A 17,565-nucleotide genomic window follows, 5' to 3' on the forward strand; every position below is an offset into this window, starting at 1 on the left:
TACACGCAGAGTTCATCCTAGCCGGTGTGGCATGTTGGAAGAGGTTAACGCACCGATTGAGAGGAGATAACGATTCGGGGATCGATTTGATACCCAATTAGTGCGAGGTCCGTGTCGACCACATGCCTGGTTTGGGTTTAGTCCTGTAGGATTCTGCTGTAATCAACAGGTTGAAAGTCAACGAGGTTTTTTTTTTTTTTTCTTCTCCTGCCTGCCACACGTATCCAGTTGAAGGGATGCGTCTCTCTGTACCCATTTTCTTTCTACTGTGGGTTAAAGCCCTGACATTGAAAAATCTCAATTATTCCGTCCCCGAGGAGCAGGGACCCGGCACTGTTATAGGCAATATAGCAAAAGACGCCGGCTATGGGACCATCGAGCGGGGGAAGAAATCCAACTTCAGAGTTCTGGAGAATTCTGCACCACACCTGGTGGACGTTGACCCGGAGAGTGGACTTATCTTCACCAAACAAAGGATCGACAGGGAGACGTTGTGCCGACGGAACCCCAAGTGCCAGCTCTCGATGGAGGTGTTTGCCAATGACAAGGAAATATGCATGATCAAGATTGATATACAGGACATAAATGACAACTCCCCCAGTTTTCCTTCAGATCACGTTAACATTGACATCTCGGAAAACGCAGCTGCTGGCACACGCTTCCCCCTGACTATTGCACATGACTCAGATTCCGGGGAAAATGGGATAAAGACCTACCAGGTCACCAGAGATGATTACAACACCTTCTCTTTGGATTTAAAAGTGAGGGGCGATGGGACTATATATCCAGAGCTGGTGGTTCAGAGACCTCTGGATAGGGAGGATCAGAGTCATCACACCCTCCTCCTCACAGCAATTGACGGTGGGGAGTATCCAAGATCAGGCTCCATGCAGATCAACGTCAGAGTGACAGATTCCAATGACAATAGCCCAGTTTTCGAAAAATCCTCATACGTAATAGAGATTCCAGAGAATTCCCCGCCTGGAAAAGTACTTATAGATTTGAATGCCACCGATCAAGACGAGGGCAGCAACGGGCAGGTGCTCTATTCCTTCACTGGATACGCATCCGAGAGAATCCAAGATTTGTTCTCCATTGACCCCAACACTGGTGTCATCAAGGTCCAGGGAGAAATTGACTATGAAGAGAATCCAATCATAGAGTTCGACGTGCAGGCTAAAGATTTGGGGCCCAACCCGATACCCGGCCACTGTAAAATCACGGTCAAAGTGCTGGATAAAAACGACAACTCGCCCATTATAAGTTTTGTTTCCGTCCGACAGGGTGCCATCAGTGAGGCGGCGCCTTCAGAATCAGTCATAGCGCTGGTCCGGGTGACGGATAAAGATTCTGGACGAAACGGTCAGCTTCAGTGCCGGGTGCTGGGAAACGTCCCCTTCAGGCTGCAGGAAAACAACGATAACTTTTATACGCTTCTCACAGACAGACCCCTGGACAGGGAAATGAAAGACGAATACAATGTGACAATAGTGGCCAGAGATAATGGGATCCCCTCTTTGAACTACACCAAGTCATTTACTGTGAAAATCTTGGATGAGAACGACAATCCGCCGCGCTTTACAAAGACTATTTACGTGCTACAGGTGCCTGAGAACAACATCCCGGGGGAGTACCTGGGCTCCGTTCTAGCCCACGACCCAGATGTTGGCCGAAATGGAACAGTGTCGTACTCCATCCTGCCATCGCACATAGGAGACGTTTCAGTGTACACCTATGTGTCTGTGAATCCCACCAACGGAGCCATATATGCCTCGCGCTCTTTCAATTACGAGCAAACGAAATCCTTTGAGTTCAAAGTTCAGGCGAAAGACGGAGGATCTCCCCACATGGAGAGCACTTCAATAGTCAGGGTCAACATCCTGGACGTCAACGACAATCTCCCGGTTATTATTTTACCCCTCCTGCAGAATGATACAGCCGATATCCCAGTGCCTAGAAATGTAGGTATTGGCTACATTGTTACCACTGTGAAAGCGGTGGACCACGACCACGGGGAAAGTGGCCATTTAACCTACGAGATCACAGAGGGGAACGACGACCACCTGTTTGAAATGGATCCAGTGGGAGGAGAGGTCAGAACCGCCCATGCTCTGTGGGAGGAAGTCGCCCCAGTGGTTGAGCTGGTGGTGAAGGTAACTGACCATGGCAAGCCCCCCTTATCTGCCGTCGCTAAGCTGATCATTAAGGCCAACACAGAAGCGGCACCAGGAGGGGGTGCCAGCACGAGCGGGGAACAGCAGCACTGGGACGTATCCCTGCCCCTCATAGTTACCCTCTGCATTATCTCTGTCATGCTCTTAGCAGTCATGACCGCCATCGCTGTCAAGTCCAAGCATCAAGATAAGGAGACTGGGAATTATAACTGCCGCATGGCTGAGTACTCCAATCCTCCAGTGGGGAAGGGCAAAAAGAAAAGGATCAACAAGAGTGACATCATGCTGGTGCAGAGTGAGATGGAGGAGAGAGATTCCGCGAGCCGGATGAACGTGGTGAGCAGCCCCTCTCTCATCACTTCACCCATATGTTTTGACTACCAGAGCCCTCTGCCACTCACGCTGCCCAGGTCAGAGGTCATGTACCTGAAAACCACCCCAAACAGCCTGACAGTCCCCAGGGCAGGTTGCCACTCCAGCTTTGCCGGGCTTAGCACAGACACTCCAGCGAATAGGATGTCAGTGATACAGGTAAGGAGGATGCTGCACTGTATTCTTTATCTGCCCTTTATTCTCGCTTATCTGCACCTGCTGCTTTACCATACAAATCTGACAAAAGAAAAGGTAATTGAGTGAGAAAGAGACTGACTGTGAGCAGATATCATTATTATTATCGTTTATCTCTCTTTCCCTGTCATGGCAGTGTTGAAGTATTCTCTGTATAGGGTGCATGATATAGCAACTGTGTGTCCCAGCGTCTATGCCATCTCACCGAAGAGTTTTTTTTTTTCTTTTTCTTTTCCGTGGAATCAGAATCATTTTTGAAGCCGCTCCATTTGTGAGCCACTCGCTTGCAAAATGGTACAGGTGGTCTGCATAATCAGAAAGTCCTCTCAGCTAGACATGCAAACAGTGTGAGTCTTGAACAAGGCTGCTGTGACCCTGCCAGCTCCACCGCTATAGAGTGAAAACAAAACCCTGCCTGAAATGTGGGATTGGACAGGTGTTTGAGCAGCTTGTCCGATCACATTACTGAACCAATGTGCGCCAGGCAGCGAGATGCACACAGCATAACCGCACAATCGCATTTTTTTCGCTCCCCACAAATATGGGCCAGATTCGCCCAGCCGCATCCAAAGTTGGCACAATAAGGCCATTAATAGGGCCCAGCCTTGCCTTGTAGTGATGGCAGGGTTGAATACACAGGGCAGCTAACGCGCTAATTTGACAGCACGGGCGCGTAGTGCTGTTAACAACACACCAGAATTATCTGTTGTAAACCATGTAAATATCTAGGGCAGTCTCACAGACAGTCTCATTTGGAGATGATAACACAGATGACAAGGCCTGGCACTGTCACCCGTCACTAGTGGATGTGGGTGTGATCAACACAAACACATTATTCTCAAGATAGGGGGAAAAGGAAGCTGATTATAGTGGTTAATGCTCGGCTCTGTCGCCTTGCCAGAGACGCACATATGGTCACGATGGAGATGTGTGTTGTGATTCGTCTGTCACTGCCGGCAGGTGCTCTTTGGCCTGAATTGACATCTTTCACATGGCATAATAATAGATTCGAAGACTAAAAAACTTTCTTTACCTACCCCGAACGTCATGTTACACCGGGCACTGCTGAGAATTGCATGAAACTTTGAACATGGCCAATGCAAAATATACTGTTCATTCTTTCATTTCTAGACGGAAAATTTCACCTCAGAGTCCAATTACGCTGGCAGCAGGCAACCGTTCGTTCAAAGGTAAGAGGTCTATTCAAAGGCTTCCTGACCCGTGCATTTAGCGTCGCATCAAGCCGGCTGACTCGGCCTGTCACATAGGAACACTCATGCGCAGGTAATGGTAAGTTATGTTTTTTTCTTCTTTTCTTCCTTCCATTCTGCTGCAGCTCTACATTTAAGGATGCAGAACGAGCAAGCCTCCGAGACAGTGGCCATGGTGATAGTGACCAGGCTGATAGTGACCAGGATACTAATAAAGGCTCACACTGCGACACGTCTGCCAGAGAGGCCCTCAAGATGAAAGCAACAGCGGTAAATGGCCAGCCTTTTGAGCAGGGTGAGCAGACACACTCTCTTCCTGACATCTTGAAAATGCCTAACCGACTCTTGTTACAGGCATTGTTTGTACAGCATGCACTGGAAACATGCACGCAGGCTCGCTGGTGTTTAAGTGCAGGTCCGCCAGCGTCTGGGTTCAGAGAAAACATTTAACTGTTATTAGATTCGGGGGACATGTTGGTTTGCACTGCTTTACATTGGCAGACAGCCTGATCCGTGTTGCCGAGATGACACGAAAGCACCTGAGTGGAAGGTAGTTTAAAGGGATAAAAGAGTCCATTGGCTGAAGCGAGAACGTTTCAAACATCTGGCGTTTGATTTAGCCATCAAACAAACTATAAAGTGTACCTCCGTCTGTATCTGTTTTGATCATGGCATTATTTGAACAGCGCCTCGCCGCATGCATGTCTTGAAACGCACGACAGAGACAAGAAGGCACGATAGACACTCGCAGCACAAAATGACAGGTATTTCTGGCGCAACATGACAGAGTGCTTCCACCTCTTGCTCGGAGAGATATTCCCGGTTATTATCAGTTTTGCCATGGTTACACTGTTTTGAAAGGAGCTTTACTTTTACAACTGAAAATAGATATGTGGAATTTTTTGGTGTCGCAAACTTGAAACAATCCGAAAGCGGCGGGAGCTTAATCAGAGCTGATTGTCAATCTGTTGCAACCGGTTTGACCTGGTAGGGACTAATATATTTAGCTCTCGCGGATGAGGAATGGAAATATGAGAGCAACTCTCCCTGGTGAGATAAAAGATGATGGCGGGATGAAGTGGGGATGTTTATCATTTCCTCGTGTGAGCTGTGGTGGAGAATGGCTCTGGTCATCATGGTCCCTATGCAGTACTTTCCACACCATTTACATTGCTACGAACTGTTTGTTTATGGCTTGCTCAGGAGGGCAGAGATGGAGACACTTTTGTGGATGCCAAGAGGATGTGTGAATCACTCTCTTTCTATCTCACTTTAGTGTGTGTGTGTGTGTCTGTGTGTGTGTGCGTGCTCGTGCGTGTGTGTTATGAGGAATTATGGCAGACCAAACTTGACTCTGTGGGAGGTGTGAATTCAATCACAATTTTTTTCCAGCACATTTCTGAATCTGATGCAGCCCAGGCTCTCAGGCCAATCACATGCAAAGATATTGGAAGAGATGTTTTGTACATGCAAGACTGAAAAAATTTACATGTGCGCCGCTGACGGTTGCTTGACAGGAACGTCAGTCAATTCATAGACCTGCATTGGTAAGATAAGAGAAATGTGAGGTATTGCTTTTAATATTAATGGGTTTTGCTGACGCGCCCTTCTGTGGGCGAAATCTGTTTAAAAAGCAAAACTAATGATTAGATTAAATGCTTTGCTCTCTTATGGGGTTTGTGAGTTGAGCATTAAATGGTGTCACTGTCTGATGACTGCAAGATGGAAGAGGATGCATAATGTCTTAGACTTGATTACACACAAAATGTCACCTTCTAACCCACACACTCCTTCTGTCTCTCTCTCTCTCTCTCTCTCTCACACACACACACACACACAGGTAAATTTATTTAACAACAGAGCCACTGTTTTGCAGATTTTGACAAGATAGAGCTATTATCCAAAATGGAGGCACCACGGAATTGTAGTTCCAAAAGCAGAAACACAAAAGCTTGTGGGTTAAGTAGCATTGCTTTTATGTCTTTACCTTTACCTTCCCTCTAGTCTCCTGGCTGCTTTGATACAGGTAATATATGCACCTGTGCAGCTCCCACTATCATGCACTCTGAATATTTATTCACTCTCACAGACACCAGATGCACAGTCGGTATGTTGCTTGGTTTTCTCTGATTCTATTTATAATGGGCAGGCAGTGTCTTTGTTTTTGAGCATGTTATTCTTCCACTCACACTTCACCCATAAGATCACAGCTACTTTGTCACTTTGTCATAATTCCGTTATGTGACTATGTAAACTGGACTATATAGAGCCCTTGTTTAAATGTGTCCCTTCAGAGCTAATATTTAACACTTTCTTTGTCCAGTGATGAAATGAACGATAGAAAACAATTATTTTCTATTCCTAATTTTCAGCATTTTTTTTCATATATAATATATAAATTCGAAATTCCTAAATCCTGTAGCAAATATGTAGTAGGGATAAACTACAGTAAATATGTATTTTATCCTAAATATGTGTGTTAGTGAAAAGCTTGTTTATACAACACATGTGACCAGAAAGGTTATATCTATATATATATATATAAAACAGAGACAAAACTACAAATGATTTAATTTGAATATTCATTTATAAACATGTATTTAATGGCTTCTAACACTCTTTATGCAGGTATATTGATTTGTATTTATAATCTGTTTCTGTGTGTACTCATGAGGCTATATAAACAGATAATAAATGACAATACAAAAAAACACCTGTTCCTGATAATGTAATGTATTTATACTAAACAATGATAGTTTTGATAGGAGAAGAGAGAATTGATGACTAATACTAAACTTCATAATTACTCACAGATGGCATTATCTGGTTACAACTACAGGAGTGTGTGTTGTTAACAATTTATGGAGCATATACATACTGCTAATTAAAGTTAAATGGAGAACGGCGACTAAAAGTGTCATAGCATTACGAATTAGAGCCTGAAATGGATATTAGGAAGTAAAAACCTTCCAAAACCAATACGACACATGTATATATGTTGGTGAATGGGCGGTGACTCATAAGATGTTGTTATCAAACCCTCATGACCAAGAAATGTAATTAAAGCTTTATATTTCACAGTTTAACCATAAAGATAACAAATGATATTTAAATGAAAACACAAATGGATGCACATATTTTCTGTAACATAAAGGTTTTCTATGTCTGTGAAAGGCTCACATCGTACAACCGATAAATTGGCCGTCTATATTCAGAATTATATTTAAACATGCGCCCATGTTTACTTCTGGTTATATGACAAGACACAAGAACAGAAATGACAAACTCAGCTCACTCTGTAGCTTCTGAGCACATGCATCTGATTTGCAGCAGCATCATCTGCAGTGTAGATGGCAGCTATACCACTGAAATGAATTCAGCCTCCCCCTGCTTCTCCTAGCTCGTGCTTATTGTTCTGGCCTCATGTATTTGTGCCAAGAAAGGACTTTCTTTACATGGGGCTGAAAGACGGACTGTAATGTAATGTAATGACGCTTCAAAGTGTAGCACTTTATAATAAGCAGGAACCTATGTTTCCTTTTTCTGTCAATTCAAAGCCATCATTAAGTTCTCCCTTTTTGATGTTGAATCCATGTTGAGCTTAAATGTATATTTTCTCATGAGCTGGGTCCTGACAAAGATATCATTAAAATGCTCCATGCAAGGGATGTAACCGTGAGTGTAACCTTAAGTCCGAGAGGAAAAAGAAAAACACAGTTACTGTTTGGTGCGCCACTAATTTACTACTGATGTGGGGCCAATTAATTATTAAAATCAGACTTTAACACTGAAGTCATAGTCTGCATGTTAAACCCTGTTTGTTATCCACCGCCTCAGCACCTGATGAAAGTGTAGTAGATCAAATTATAATAATTGTGTCTAATTGTGATCTAATCCAATCTAATTGTAATCTGTCCCAAGCCATTTAACCAACGTATTGTAAATGATTTTGATCATTTAATGTCTCTTTATTCATCCAGATAAATTTCTAATTGAGATTAAAATGTGCCTTTCAAGAGAGACTTCGCTAAGAGGGTAGCACTTAAATACCGTTACAACAATAAATACAAACAAGATCGCAAAAGATCCAGGTGAGTGACAATAAAAGGTCAATTTCTATTAAGATGCACATATGATCATACCATTAAAGAAAACACATTAATAAAGCGTAGTATTCCCCAGATCTTTAAAAAGTGACCTAGAAAGTCGTTAGCGCTGACTTTACAACTAATTATTGTTATGTACCATCTGTCTCATGCCGTGGAAACTCCACTTCCTTACGTATGATTTATTATATATAATTCTATACATAATATTTGACATTAAACACAACACTAATAAAGACTCCTTCAAGTGTTTGTTTTTTGTTTTCATGGAAACATTTTTGTATCGGCTTTGTTTCTGTTTGAAAACCAATTTGATTTTATTTGGAATCAAACCACATTTGTTGTCATGAGAACATTGTTTATGCAAAGCAAGTAGCAGAGTGTGCTCCTGCAGCTGGGTACAGCTGTGGAACAAGAAACACATCACGGGCAAACGTCTGTGTGAACAAAAAGCAGCATTCACACACAATGTGACAGCTCCACTTACAATTAGGTATGATCACATGATACAAAATGGTAGCCATTATTCCAGAATTTAACCATGCATGTAAAACACACATTATATGGAAAAGTACCACAGGTAATATGTGACTACTTTTGTTTTTGTTAAGAGTGAATTTTCCTTCAACGTCCTCAATGTAAATATATTGTGTTAATCCTCACAAACAGATCTGTTGCATAATTAACAGCTCAGTTCAATTTGTTTAATCTCTGTCCAGTCATGGCATTTTGACAGCTCCATTTTGTCCTATGGGTACAAGTGTGTGTGTGGGTGTGTTTGCGTAGGTGTTTATGGACTTGAGCAGCCTAGTACCCGCATGTACTGCGGTTTGTAAATGAGCTGGGATTCTACGTGTGGCTCAGGGTGCCAGTTTCCTCATCTCCCGGGGGCCGTGGCACAGAGATGGTTTTTCCTCTTCTCGTTTGAACCTCCTCCTCTGGTTTGCGTGTCCTCCGGCAAACTGACCGAGGCTGGTGTGAGCGCGAGGCCGGGCGCCTTTGAACAGGAGGATCTCCCCGCCTCTACCAGGAAGGGCCTCGTCACGCGGAGCTCCCCCCTTGTTCCCCGGCTGATGTTCTCATCCTCATCTTTCAAAATGAGATCAAGTGCCTCATTCGCAGCCAGTCGCTCAAGGTCTTTGATTTCATAGAATGGCATGTGAGCAAGATAGACAAGGCTTATTTATAGATGTGGGCTTATCTTTGTATAATCAAGTTATCTTGTGATTAGAGGAAGTATTGTAAACAACTACATGAATAGGGAGATGCTGCAGATGTGGTTTGTGTTGTTTATTGTACGCGTTTGTCTGTGTGTGTATCACAGGCTGCTTTAATGTTTCCGTCAGACATGAATTGCAGAAAATGTCCAGAAAATTGGGTACGGGCCACCTTGCCTTTTCACAAATGAAGAACACAGCAGGAGATTGTCGTTGTAGCACACGTTCAGAAGGAGGGAAATGTCCACAACCTGTGAGAGAGCTGGCACTTGGGTCGAACATGCTGGAGGCCGGACACAAAATCACGTTTATCTTCACCTCACGTCAACACCGGTGTCGGTTCCAATCACCAGAGGTTCTCAAATAAGTTTGTCTTTCCAAGTTGACTTCATGGTTTGCATCCTCTACGTTCATGGCTCCTCTTTTTCATCCTGAGATATTTCTATTCTTTTGCGTTTTTTTTCAATTTTAAGTCCGTCCTGTTTTAGAAACGTCACCAACTCCCTCGCTGGGAATTTTGCGGACATTTACCTTCTACCTACGTGGGCTTCTACAGACATTTTACTAGAAGGCTGGCAGGAAAAAGGAGAAGCCCAAATAAATTCTGCTCAGGTCCGTGATCGTTATTCTAAATTTGTATCACCTCATATCAAGCACAAGGGATGTCATCGGGTGACAGTCAGAGCCAAGACAACCCATTTATTAAAGTTCCATCAGTCGACAGAACAACAGCAGCATTCGATTTACACTTTAACAAATGAAAAGCCTGTTATGCTCTCATGTATAACAAATGAGGAAAAATGATAATTTTCCACCAATTTACAAAGACATGTTTGACGTTTTTGCTTTATGCCCCCTCATGCAAAAGACTTGATTTTGACGGCGTCGTGTTGTGGCTACAGAGAAGTGACACCTTCTACTTCGCAGCACAATGGAAATTGGCTCCTTCTGTGCGTCTGCTGGGATTGCATGTGTTCTGAAATGGGAAAGGCCGAGAGCAGAGAGGGCACAAAGACAGAGCCTTCCACCTTTTTACCGCTGACGCCAACACACGGTCACACGTGGACGTCGTGCAGTCCCGTGGCGTTTGGCTTGGCAAACAGCATCGGCTAATGCAAGCTGAAGCTGCCGGAGTGATGGTGTAATCAGCGATCCGCCTCAATTACCGGTGTCATGTCAGGAAGACAAAGGCTACATGCTTTCTTCTGCTCGGACCAAGCTACTTCAAAATCATTTTAATTTTGTTTTGTTTTCCTTTTTAGACATGTTGATCACTGAAAAATGGGCATAACGTGCTAATTAGCTGCTGATTTATTCAACGGAGTGATTAGAAAAAAATCCTGCAGGTCAAACTAATGAGTGTTTGTGCTGCTGGTGGTGGTGTTTCCAAAATACAAGTTCATGAGTGTGTTCTCTTCCACATTTAACTTTTTCAGATTCTCACCCAGTTATTAAACTTCCAAACTTAACACCTATACATTATTTACAAAAAGAATGACAATAATGAGCCCCGACATTTTCCCACCCAACCTCCTGACAACACCACGTCTCACACGCTTTCTGATCCGAAACGCCGAGAATCACTGCTCATGCATTTTTCACACTTGTTTATTCAGCTCCACACAAACCTCTGCTCCTGCGAATATGTATATGTAAAATAAAACACTTCATCACTTCCTCTGCACCAGATGACGTTTTTTCCCAGGAAAACACCTACACATGTTGAGAATAGCACATACCAATACTGTTCCTGAATAGATTGAATCATGCACGGCTTCATTAAGAAGCAAGCCGGGAAAAAAATAGCAAAATGAACTTTTTCTGGTAACAAGGTTGTTTATGATTTCATGGTCGTTCATACATCATCATCTCGTTGTGAGTAATTTATCCCAAGGAAAAATAACTGGAGCTATTCAAAACGGCATATCTGCTGCAACAGGCTGCCTGTTCTAACTTTATTCTGTGAAATTCGTCTCATGCATACTACATAACTTACATGAAGACAGATACTACAGTCGGATTTCCAGAATAACTCTGGAGCTTGTCTGCAGTGTTTTATTGTTGCGGCTCATCCTTCATAGTTTCATCCACGTTTTTCTTCCAGCTTGTTTATCCGTGCCACAGCAGGCTCCAATAACAAATGTTTAACTGTTTTTTTGCAGAGCAAGACAAATCAGTCCACTGCACCGATGAATGTCGTGCACTGGGACATTCTGACAGATGCTGGATGCCAAAGTTACGGGTAGGAAGCCAAGCAGACAGCGCCGATAATCGCACCAACCTTTTCATCCCTGTGGGAATGGATGCCATGGTAGAGACAGAGATTTATGGCACCATCAGTTGCAGCAGCAGCAGAAAAACCCTCAGCACGTTTGGGAAGGAGCAGCGGGACAGTACAATCCTCGTGGCCAATGTCAAACCTTACTTAAAGTCGCAGCGTGCACTGAGCCCGCCGCTACAGGAGAGTCCGTCGGCATCCGGCAGTCCCAGCAAGAGCAGCACGCCCCTGGATTCGGCCAACCCAGGGTCCAAAGAGGAGAGGGAGGGGGGTTCAAACAGCAGTGCCTACGGCCCTCCAGATGGCCAGTGCTCCCCGCTGCACACGGAATTGGAGGAGCCGTCCTACCTGACCTGCGAGCTCCGGCCCAAGTCCCTGTCAAGCAGTCTCATTCACAGCTCCGTCATCAGCCAGGAGTGCGGGGGGTCAGATTACGCTCTCGACCCGCGGGACTCTGGCAACTGACGGGGGGGGGGGGGGTCAGGTGATCTCGCTCGCTCGCTCTCACCTGCTGGAGGTGAGCTGATGCTATCACAGGTTAATGACCGAGAGGGGATATGCTCTTCTTTTCCTTCGTCTCCTTCTTCTTCTTCTTCTTCTTCTCCGTCTTCTTCTTCTTCTTCTTCGACCCACAGAGGTGTCCAGACACGCATTGTATAACCAAAAACCATCTGCCGTGTATGTTCTTCTATTTCTTTTCGAGTCTGTGACTTGTTGTGTTCCAGTGGAAATATGTGTCCTTGACTGCTGTGAAGGTTCGGGGGGAGAAATCAGCGCTTACCTGACTTCAAGTGTTTTCATGGTGTTCCGTACCTGTCAGTTTCGATGTCTGTATTTTACACATTTCAAGCTCCAATTTTGTGAGGCTATTGAACAAATTGCTACTGTTAAGGTATTGAGTCCCGTCTGCTTTTGTACAGTGAAGCTCTCTGTCTCCATTTTAGTGTATAAGGAACATCTCTCTGAATATCACAGGAAAAACACATATCAGTGGCGTTACATACAAAAGTGAAGTGTCTTATGAACTGTTAATGGTGGTGCAACAGGGAATGTCCCTTTTCATAAAAACCATTGGAGGTTCCTGTAAAAAAAAAAAAAAAGAATCAACTACAATTTTTTAAGAATGTATTTGTAATTTGACTGTCGTCCTCGCCGCAGTTTGTGTGAAAATAAGCCGAGCTTACACGTGAATGTGGGCTTCTGTACTTGTTGTGTATTTTATTAAATTTCTATACACCGTGTGCACAGGAGGCAATTATTTTGACGAGTGACAACTTCTGAAGTTGACGTGTGTGTTTTATGTGGAAGGAAGTGCATATGTCTGCGAGGTGCCGAGGACGTGTTAATGACAAACATCACAGCGACTCTACAATCGCGCCCGTGCACTGTATAGCAGCGCATGTTCTGTAGCAGCAGTCTGAATCCCAGTTAGGGGGGAAATGGCATTTAAAACAGCTATTCATTAAAAAAAAGTCAAAATAAAAACAGTCGCCGTGTATTAGCGCCCAACGACAAAGACGAGATGACTTCCTCTGCTCAACGCCGACACTCTGCAATAAGCATCCGTCATTTGGTGGCGATGGAAAAATCCTGCTCCATGCTCCCTCACCCTCAATTCAAAGTCATCACAGCCGCTGTCAGTTAGCGTCTACTTGTGATTATAGCTTTTATTTAAATATGAATGTGTCTGACAAATTACAAGACATGAATCTAACGAAAAATGAAAAACTTAACATTCAGCCAAGACGAGCGGTTACAAGCATAGACGTTTTGCCATGAATTCTTTGATTAGATAAAATGAAATTTTAATGATCCCTGTGGGGGAAAGTGGGTCATTGCGCCGGCAGAGGATTGAGCAAATAAAGCATTGAAGGTTATCACGAGTAAAAAATAAAACACACACACACACACACACAGAATTAGACAACAGATCAAAACAATACAGCATCTTTAAGGTTAGGGGTAGTTTATAACATCTGCGTTTTCAATCGGTTTTTCACTGAGTGCACAGATTGTCCATCATTCGCTCTCTTCCTGGATGATTTACACAAGCACCGGTGCAAATTTGTGGTTTATATGCATTATGCGCTCTTTACTGTTGAATCAAATACAGAGCGGGGGGGGTGTGGTGACAGAAGGCCGTGATCCACAGACATATTACACCAGTCTGAACCTCTGCAATCCATCCACAGGCTCATTTCTTTCCCCAACAATGTTCCTGCTTATGTGAGGATTAAGAACATAAAAGTTGCTGTGACCGGAGTAATGCTATAAAAATAAAAAAACACAGAGCACATCCACTACATCTGCTTGACACATTCTATACAGAGCGGTGAAGTATGGACAGTGATGTATGTTTACTGAGACGCATCGCTATAACTTAGGGATCCTGGAAATGTATAAATGTTTTGTGTTATTTCCCCAGTAAAACAATCACACAAAAGCCTTTTCTGTTTCTTTTTACTTAGTTTAGTTTAGTTTCTCCATCTGGAGACACTGACTTCTGTACCCGCGGCTCAGCGAGCAGTTTGAGAACGCCTTGTTTTTCCGCGAGCTCGGGATAACAGAATCCTGTCATCTACTGAGAGCCGACTATAAGTACGACTCAGTTTCTCCTCGGGGAAAACACATTAATTTGGATTTTGATTTGCATTTGTTTTGGTGCCGGTATTGACACAATTCCAGACCTAGATGTCTCATCTCAGCAGGCAGCTCTGATGAGCTCATCTGCATAAGTTGAAATACTCTTTGAGAGGGAGATTGCGTGGGTCACAGCAACTCATCCCATTGAAATACAGACAGAAACATCACATCATTTCATCTGTATCAGTCCCGGGGTTTGCAGAACACGGGGGGATGAAGACAGGTGAGCGGAATGTCAAGTGGAAGGGGGTTGAACCATTTTGCCGCAACACTTACGCCCTCCATTTTTTTTTTAACACACTGTCACTTAGGGATGTAAAGCAGGTTAAACTTCCACTTCTGCCATAATTACACAACATTTGCTTTGAAGCAAACCCTTTCTTAATTAACGCTATGCTACAGTACAGCTGCTTGACAGAAAGGTGCCGTTGTGGAGGGGAGCTGAATGCAGATTAAGGACCGGCATGCAGCGTTTGGATGAATATGACTTGTCTCTCAGAATGATTACAGTCGTATTGAAAGGGAATTACAGACAATGAAACTGATCTGTGTAATACCTCCATTCTTCGACATTTTACATACACAAATGATCCATTCAGATGGAAATGGAATGAGCACTGTACCATTCAGTTGTGAAAAATTGACATGCTCACCCTGATTACTTAAGCTTTTAATTCAATAATTCAATAACACAGCCGATTAAGAGCTCGTCTCCCACCTCCACCAAATGCTGTGGGAGATGGTTCCACTTGGCTGAAATCTGTTGGTGGGGAAACAACAGCCAAACACAACACACAAACAATATTGAGATTGTAGTTTTCCTTTTAACCAGGAGACGTCGTTGAACGCAGCATGAACGCCTTCGGGGCAAACATATTAAAACGCCGCCTCTGGGTTTATTTGCATGATTGTTGCGTATGAAGAAAAACCAACTTGCACATCAATAAAACTGCACCCAGTTTGGTAGTTCAAGTTTGATGCGTCTGAATTCATTGTTAACGAATTTGCAATTTGAGAATGATTTCACACAAGAAGACACAATTTTAATTATCCTACTCAGTTATTAATATACACATGCATTCATTTTTAATGAAGCAATTGTTTGACTTGTTCAAAGAGAAGCCCTGGATGATGTGAGCGGGTGTCACGCGTCTCTTTAACCAAAATCATCCCACCGGGTGACAGCATGTCTGGATCTGACCTATAAGATGACACTAATAGGTGATTTATGAAGACAAAAAACATATTCTGTCATTTTTATGAGTTTGAAAAGTGACACATTTTGGGGAAAAGGATTTTTCATCAATACCACACTTGTGTTATGAGAACATGATTATGTGAAGCTTGAGATATTTGTATTCACAGAGAAAATCTAAATCAACTAGAAGGGCCTTTAGGACCTCTGCCAAGGCCCACGTTCCCCTTCTGAAACCACATTTAAATTCACGAGATCCCACAAAAAGCGTATATCTCATACACATATGAATGTGTTGCATTCAATTTGATTCAAAGAATGATGCTCAATACAGTGCACACCTCCGTCGAGACCTCTCCTTATGAAACTGCATTTAAATTCACGAAATCCAGACGTGGGCCAAATGTACAAACTCATACATTTCCGACCCTTAAACTTGTCGGAGTTTGTCTGGCATGAAGATCCGTGAATTATTTCCTGAGAAATCAAAGGAAAATGTGAAAAACAGCCTTTTTTATACAACTTTACAGAAAGTGAAAATCCTGGATCCGACCCCTGATCCGCAACACAACCCGGGCTGCATCCTTTTTTTTACTCACCAAAAAATACACAAGAGGACAAATTGTAGCTTCTTTGTCAAGAAATACAAAACACAACTGGCAGGATGTCCAAACAGGTTGACTATTCCCTCTGTTTCGTGTCTTTAGTTTTTCCATTCAAATCCACGTCTGCCCTTTCAGAACATGTGTTGCTTCATCAACAGATTATACGTAAGCAAATTGTAGAGCTCATTGGGGAATAAGATTTAAATTTGAACCTACACAGGCTTCTACCTTGGTTGTGCCTTCCAAGGAAATTAAAGACAAATATTGGGCATTGGGTGATGTGGAATTATTCCACATTCACTGTCCTCATTGAAGCTCCACGTCCTTGTGCATGGACGCACGCACACAAAAGCGCGGTACGCAGCCGTTACAGTGACAAAGCTAAAAGCTCAGCACACAAAAGCGATGGCTGTGAAAACATCCTGGAGAACACGGCCAGCAAGAGCCCAACTGTTAACCAATTTCAGTAATGCTTTGCTAAATTTCCCACCAAGCAGAGTGAAATAGAAATAAATGCCGATGCCAACTTTTGTGATTCAGTAATGATTTCCCTAATTTGGATTCCAAGTAGCGCTGTAATAATATGCATGTGCTGAAGCGGCTGCACTCTCACAATTTATTCCCCCTTTGTGACCGTGCACAGTCTTGACAGGGCGGTCCGGAGGCTTTTTCTAGCAAAGCGTCCTTTGTACACAGCTCCCGTTCGTGGAGCATGACACTGTTGACTGCATTTCGTTTTTTATTCATACCCACAGGAATTAACACTCCTTCCCCTGACCCCAGTCTGACGGCGAAATTCCAGACTACACACAACCGTTTTTATTTGGAGTGCGTGTTTAAAAGGTGTTACTAATGGCGATCTCCATTGGGAGGGGGTTCAAACCATTGCCAATCTGTCAATCAACCGCTTAATGTTTCCACGCCAAGTAAGGATATAGCACGGGGGAGCGATCCGGCAGGACTTCACACGGCTTTTTTTTCGCTTTGTGTTACTGGGTCATGACACACTTTCTTTACTTTGAATTGGGCAAAAAATAGTCCTCCGCCTTTTTACTGACAAAGTGGGCCAATATCTGCATAAAGTGGAAAAGCTAATGCATCCTGTCATATCCTCCGCAGCTCGGAGTCTAAAAAGCGTCACCCTTTAAGTGCTTTGTCTGCCATCACAAATACGATGGGAAATTTAAAAGGTGAGGAGAAGGAGCTCTGGCGTCGTATGGAATCATGGAGCAGCCTTTTAAAAATCAATAGACAGTTTATTGAATCAATGCACAGTTTGGTGTAGTGCAAAACCTGTCTGTCTGATTAAAGTGGGAGACATTGAACAGGATGGCCTGATTAAGTGTCGTGCAGGCATGACTGCTTTTCAGACACAGCAGGCCTCACGCTGCCGGGCTGTTCGACACGGTGGAGGTAACAGCGAAAGCAGAGGCTGCTGCAGAGCCTCAGTATACGGCAGATTCGTGGAGCTTTTGTAATTGTTGGAGAGCAGGGTCCTCATTAACATTTAATCTAATTTAGAGTCAGCGCTGCAGTCCGTAATGCAGCTGGCGGTGGAAGTGGAGGTGG

At 43.5% G+C, this 17,565-nt stretch overlaps 1 protein-coding gene across 1 annotated transcript; it reads left to right on the forward strand.

Annotated features, from left to right (window-relative positions):
* The first annotated feature begins 236 nt into the window (after positions 1 to 236).
* On the forward strand, positions 237 to 12,018 carry LOC133021990 (protocadherin-17-like). The gene is made up of 4 exons (XM_061089004.1): positions 237 to 2,705; positions 3,873 to 3,931; positions 4,078 to 4,247; positions 11,438 to 12,018. Exons 1-4 carry the CDS (start codon positions 237 to 239, stop codon positions 12,016 to 12,018), a joined length of 3,279 nt encoding a protein of 1,092 aa, XP_060944987.1.
* Positions 12,019 to 17,565: the final 5,547 nt, after the last annotated feature.

The sequence above is a fragment of the Limanda limanda genome, chromosome 16, assembly GCF_963576545.1.
Source record: "Limanda limanda chromosome 16, fLimLim1.1, whole genome shotgun sequence".
Lineage (NCBI taxonomy): Eukaryota > Metazoa > Chordata > Actinopteri > Pleuronectiformes > Pleuronectidae > Limanda > Limanda limanda.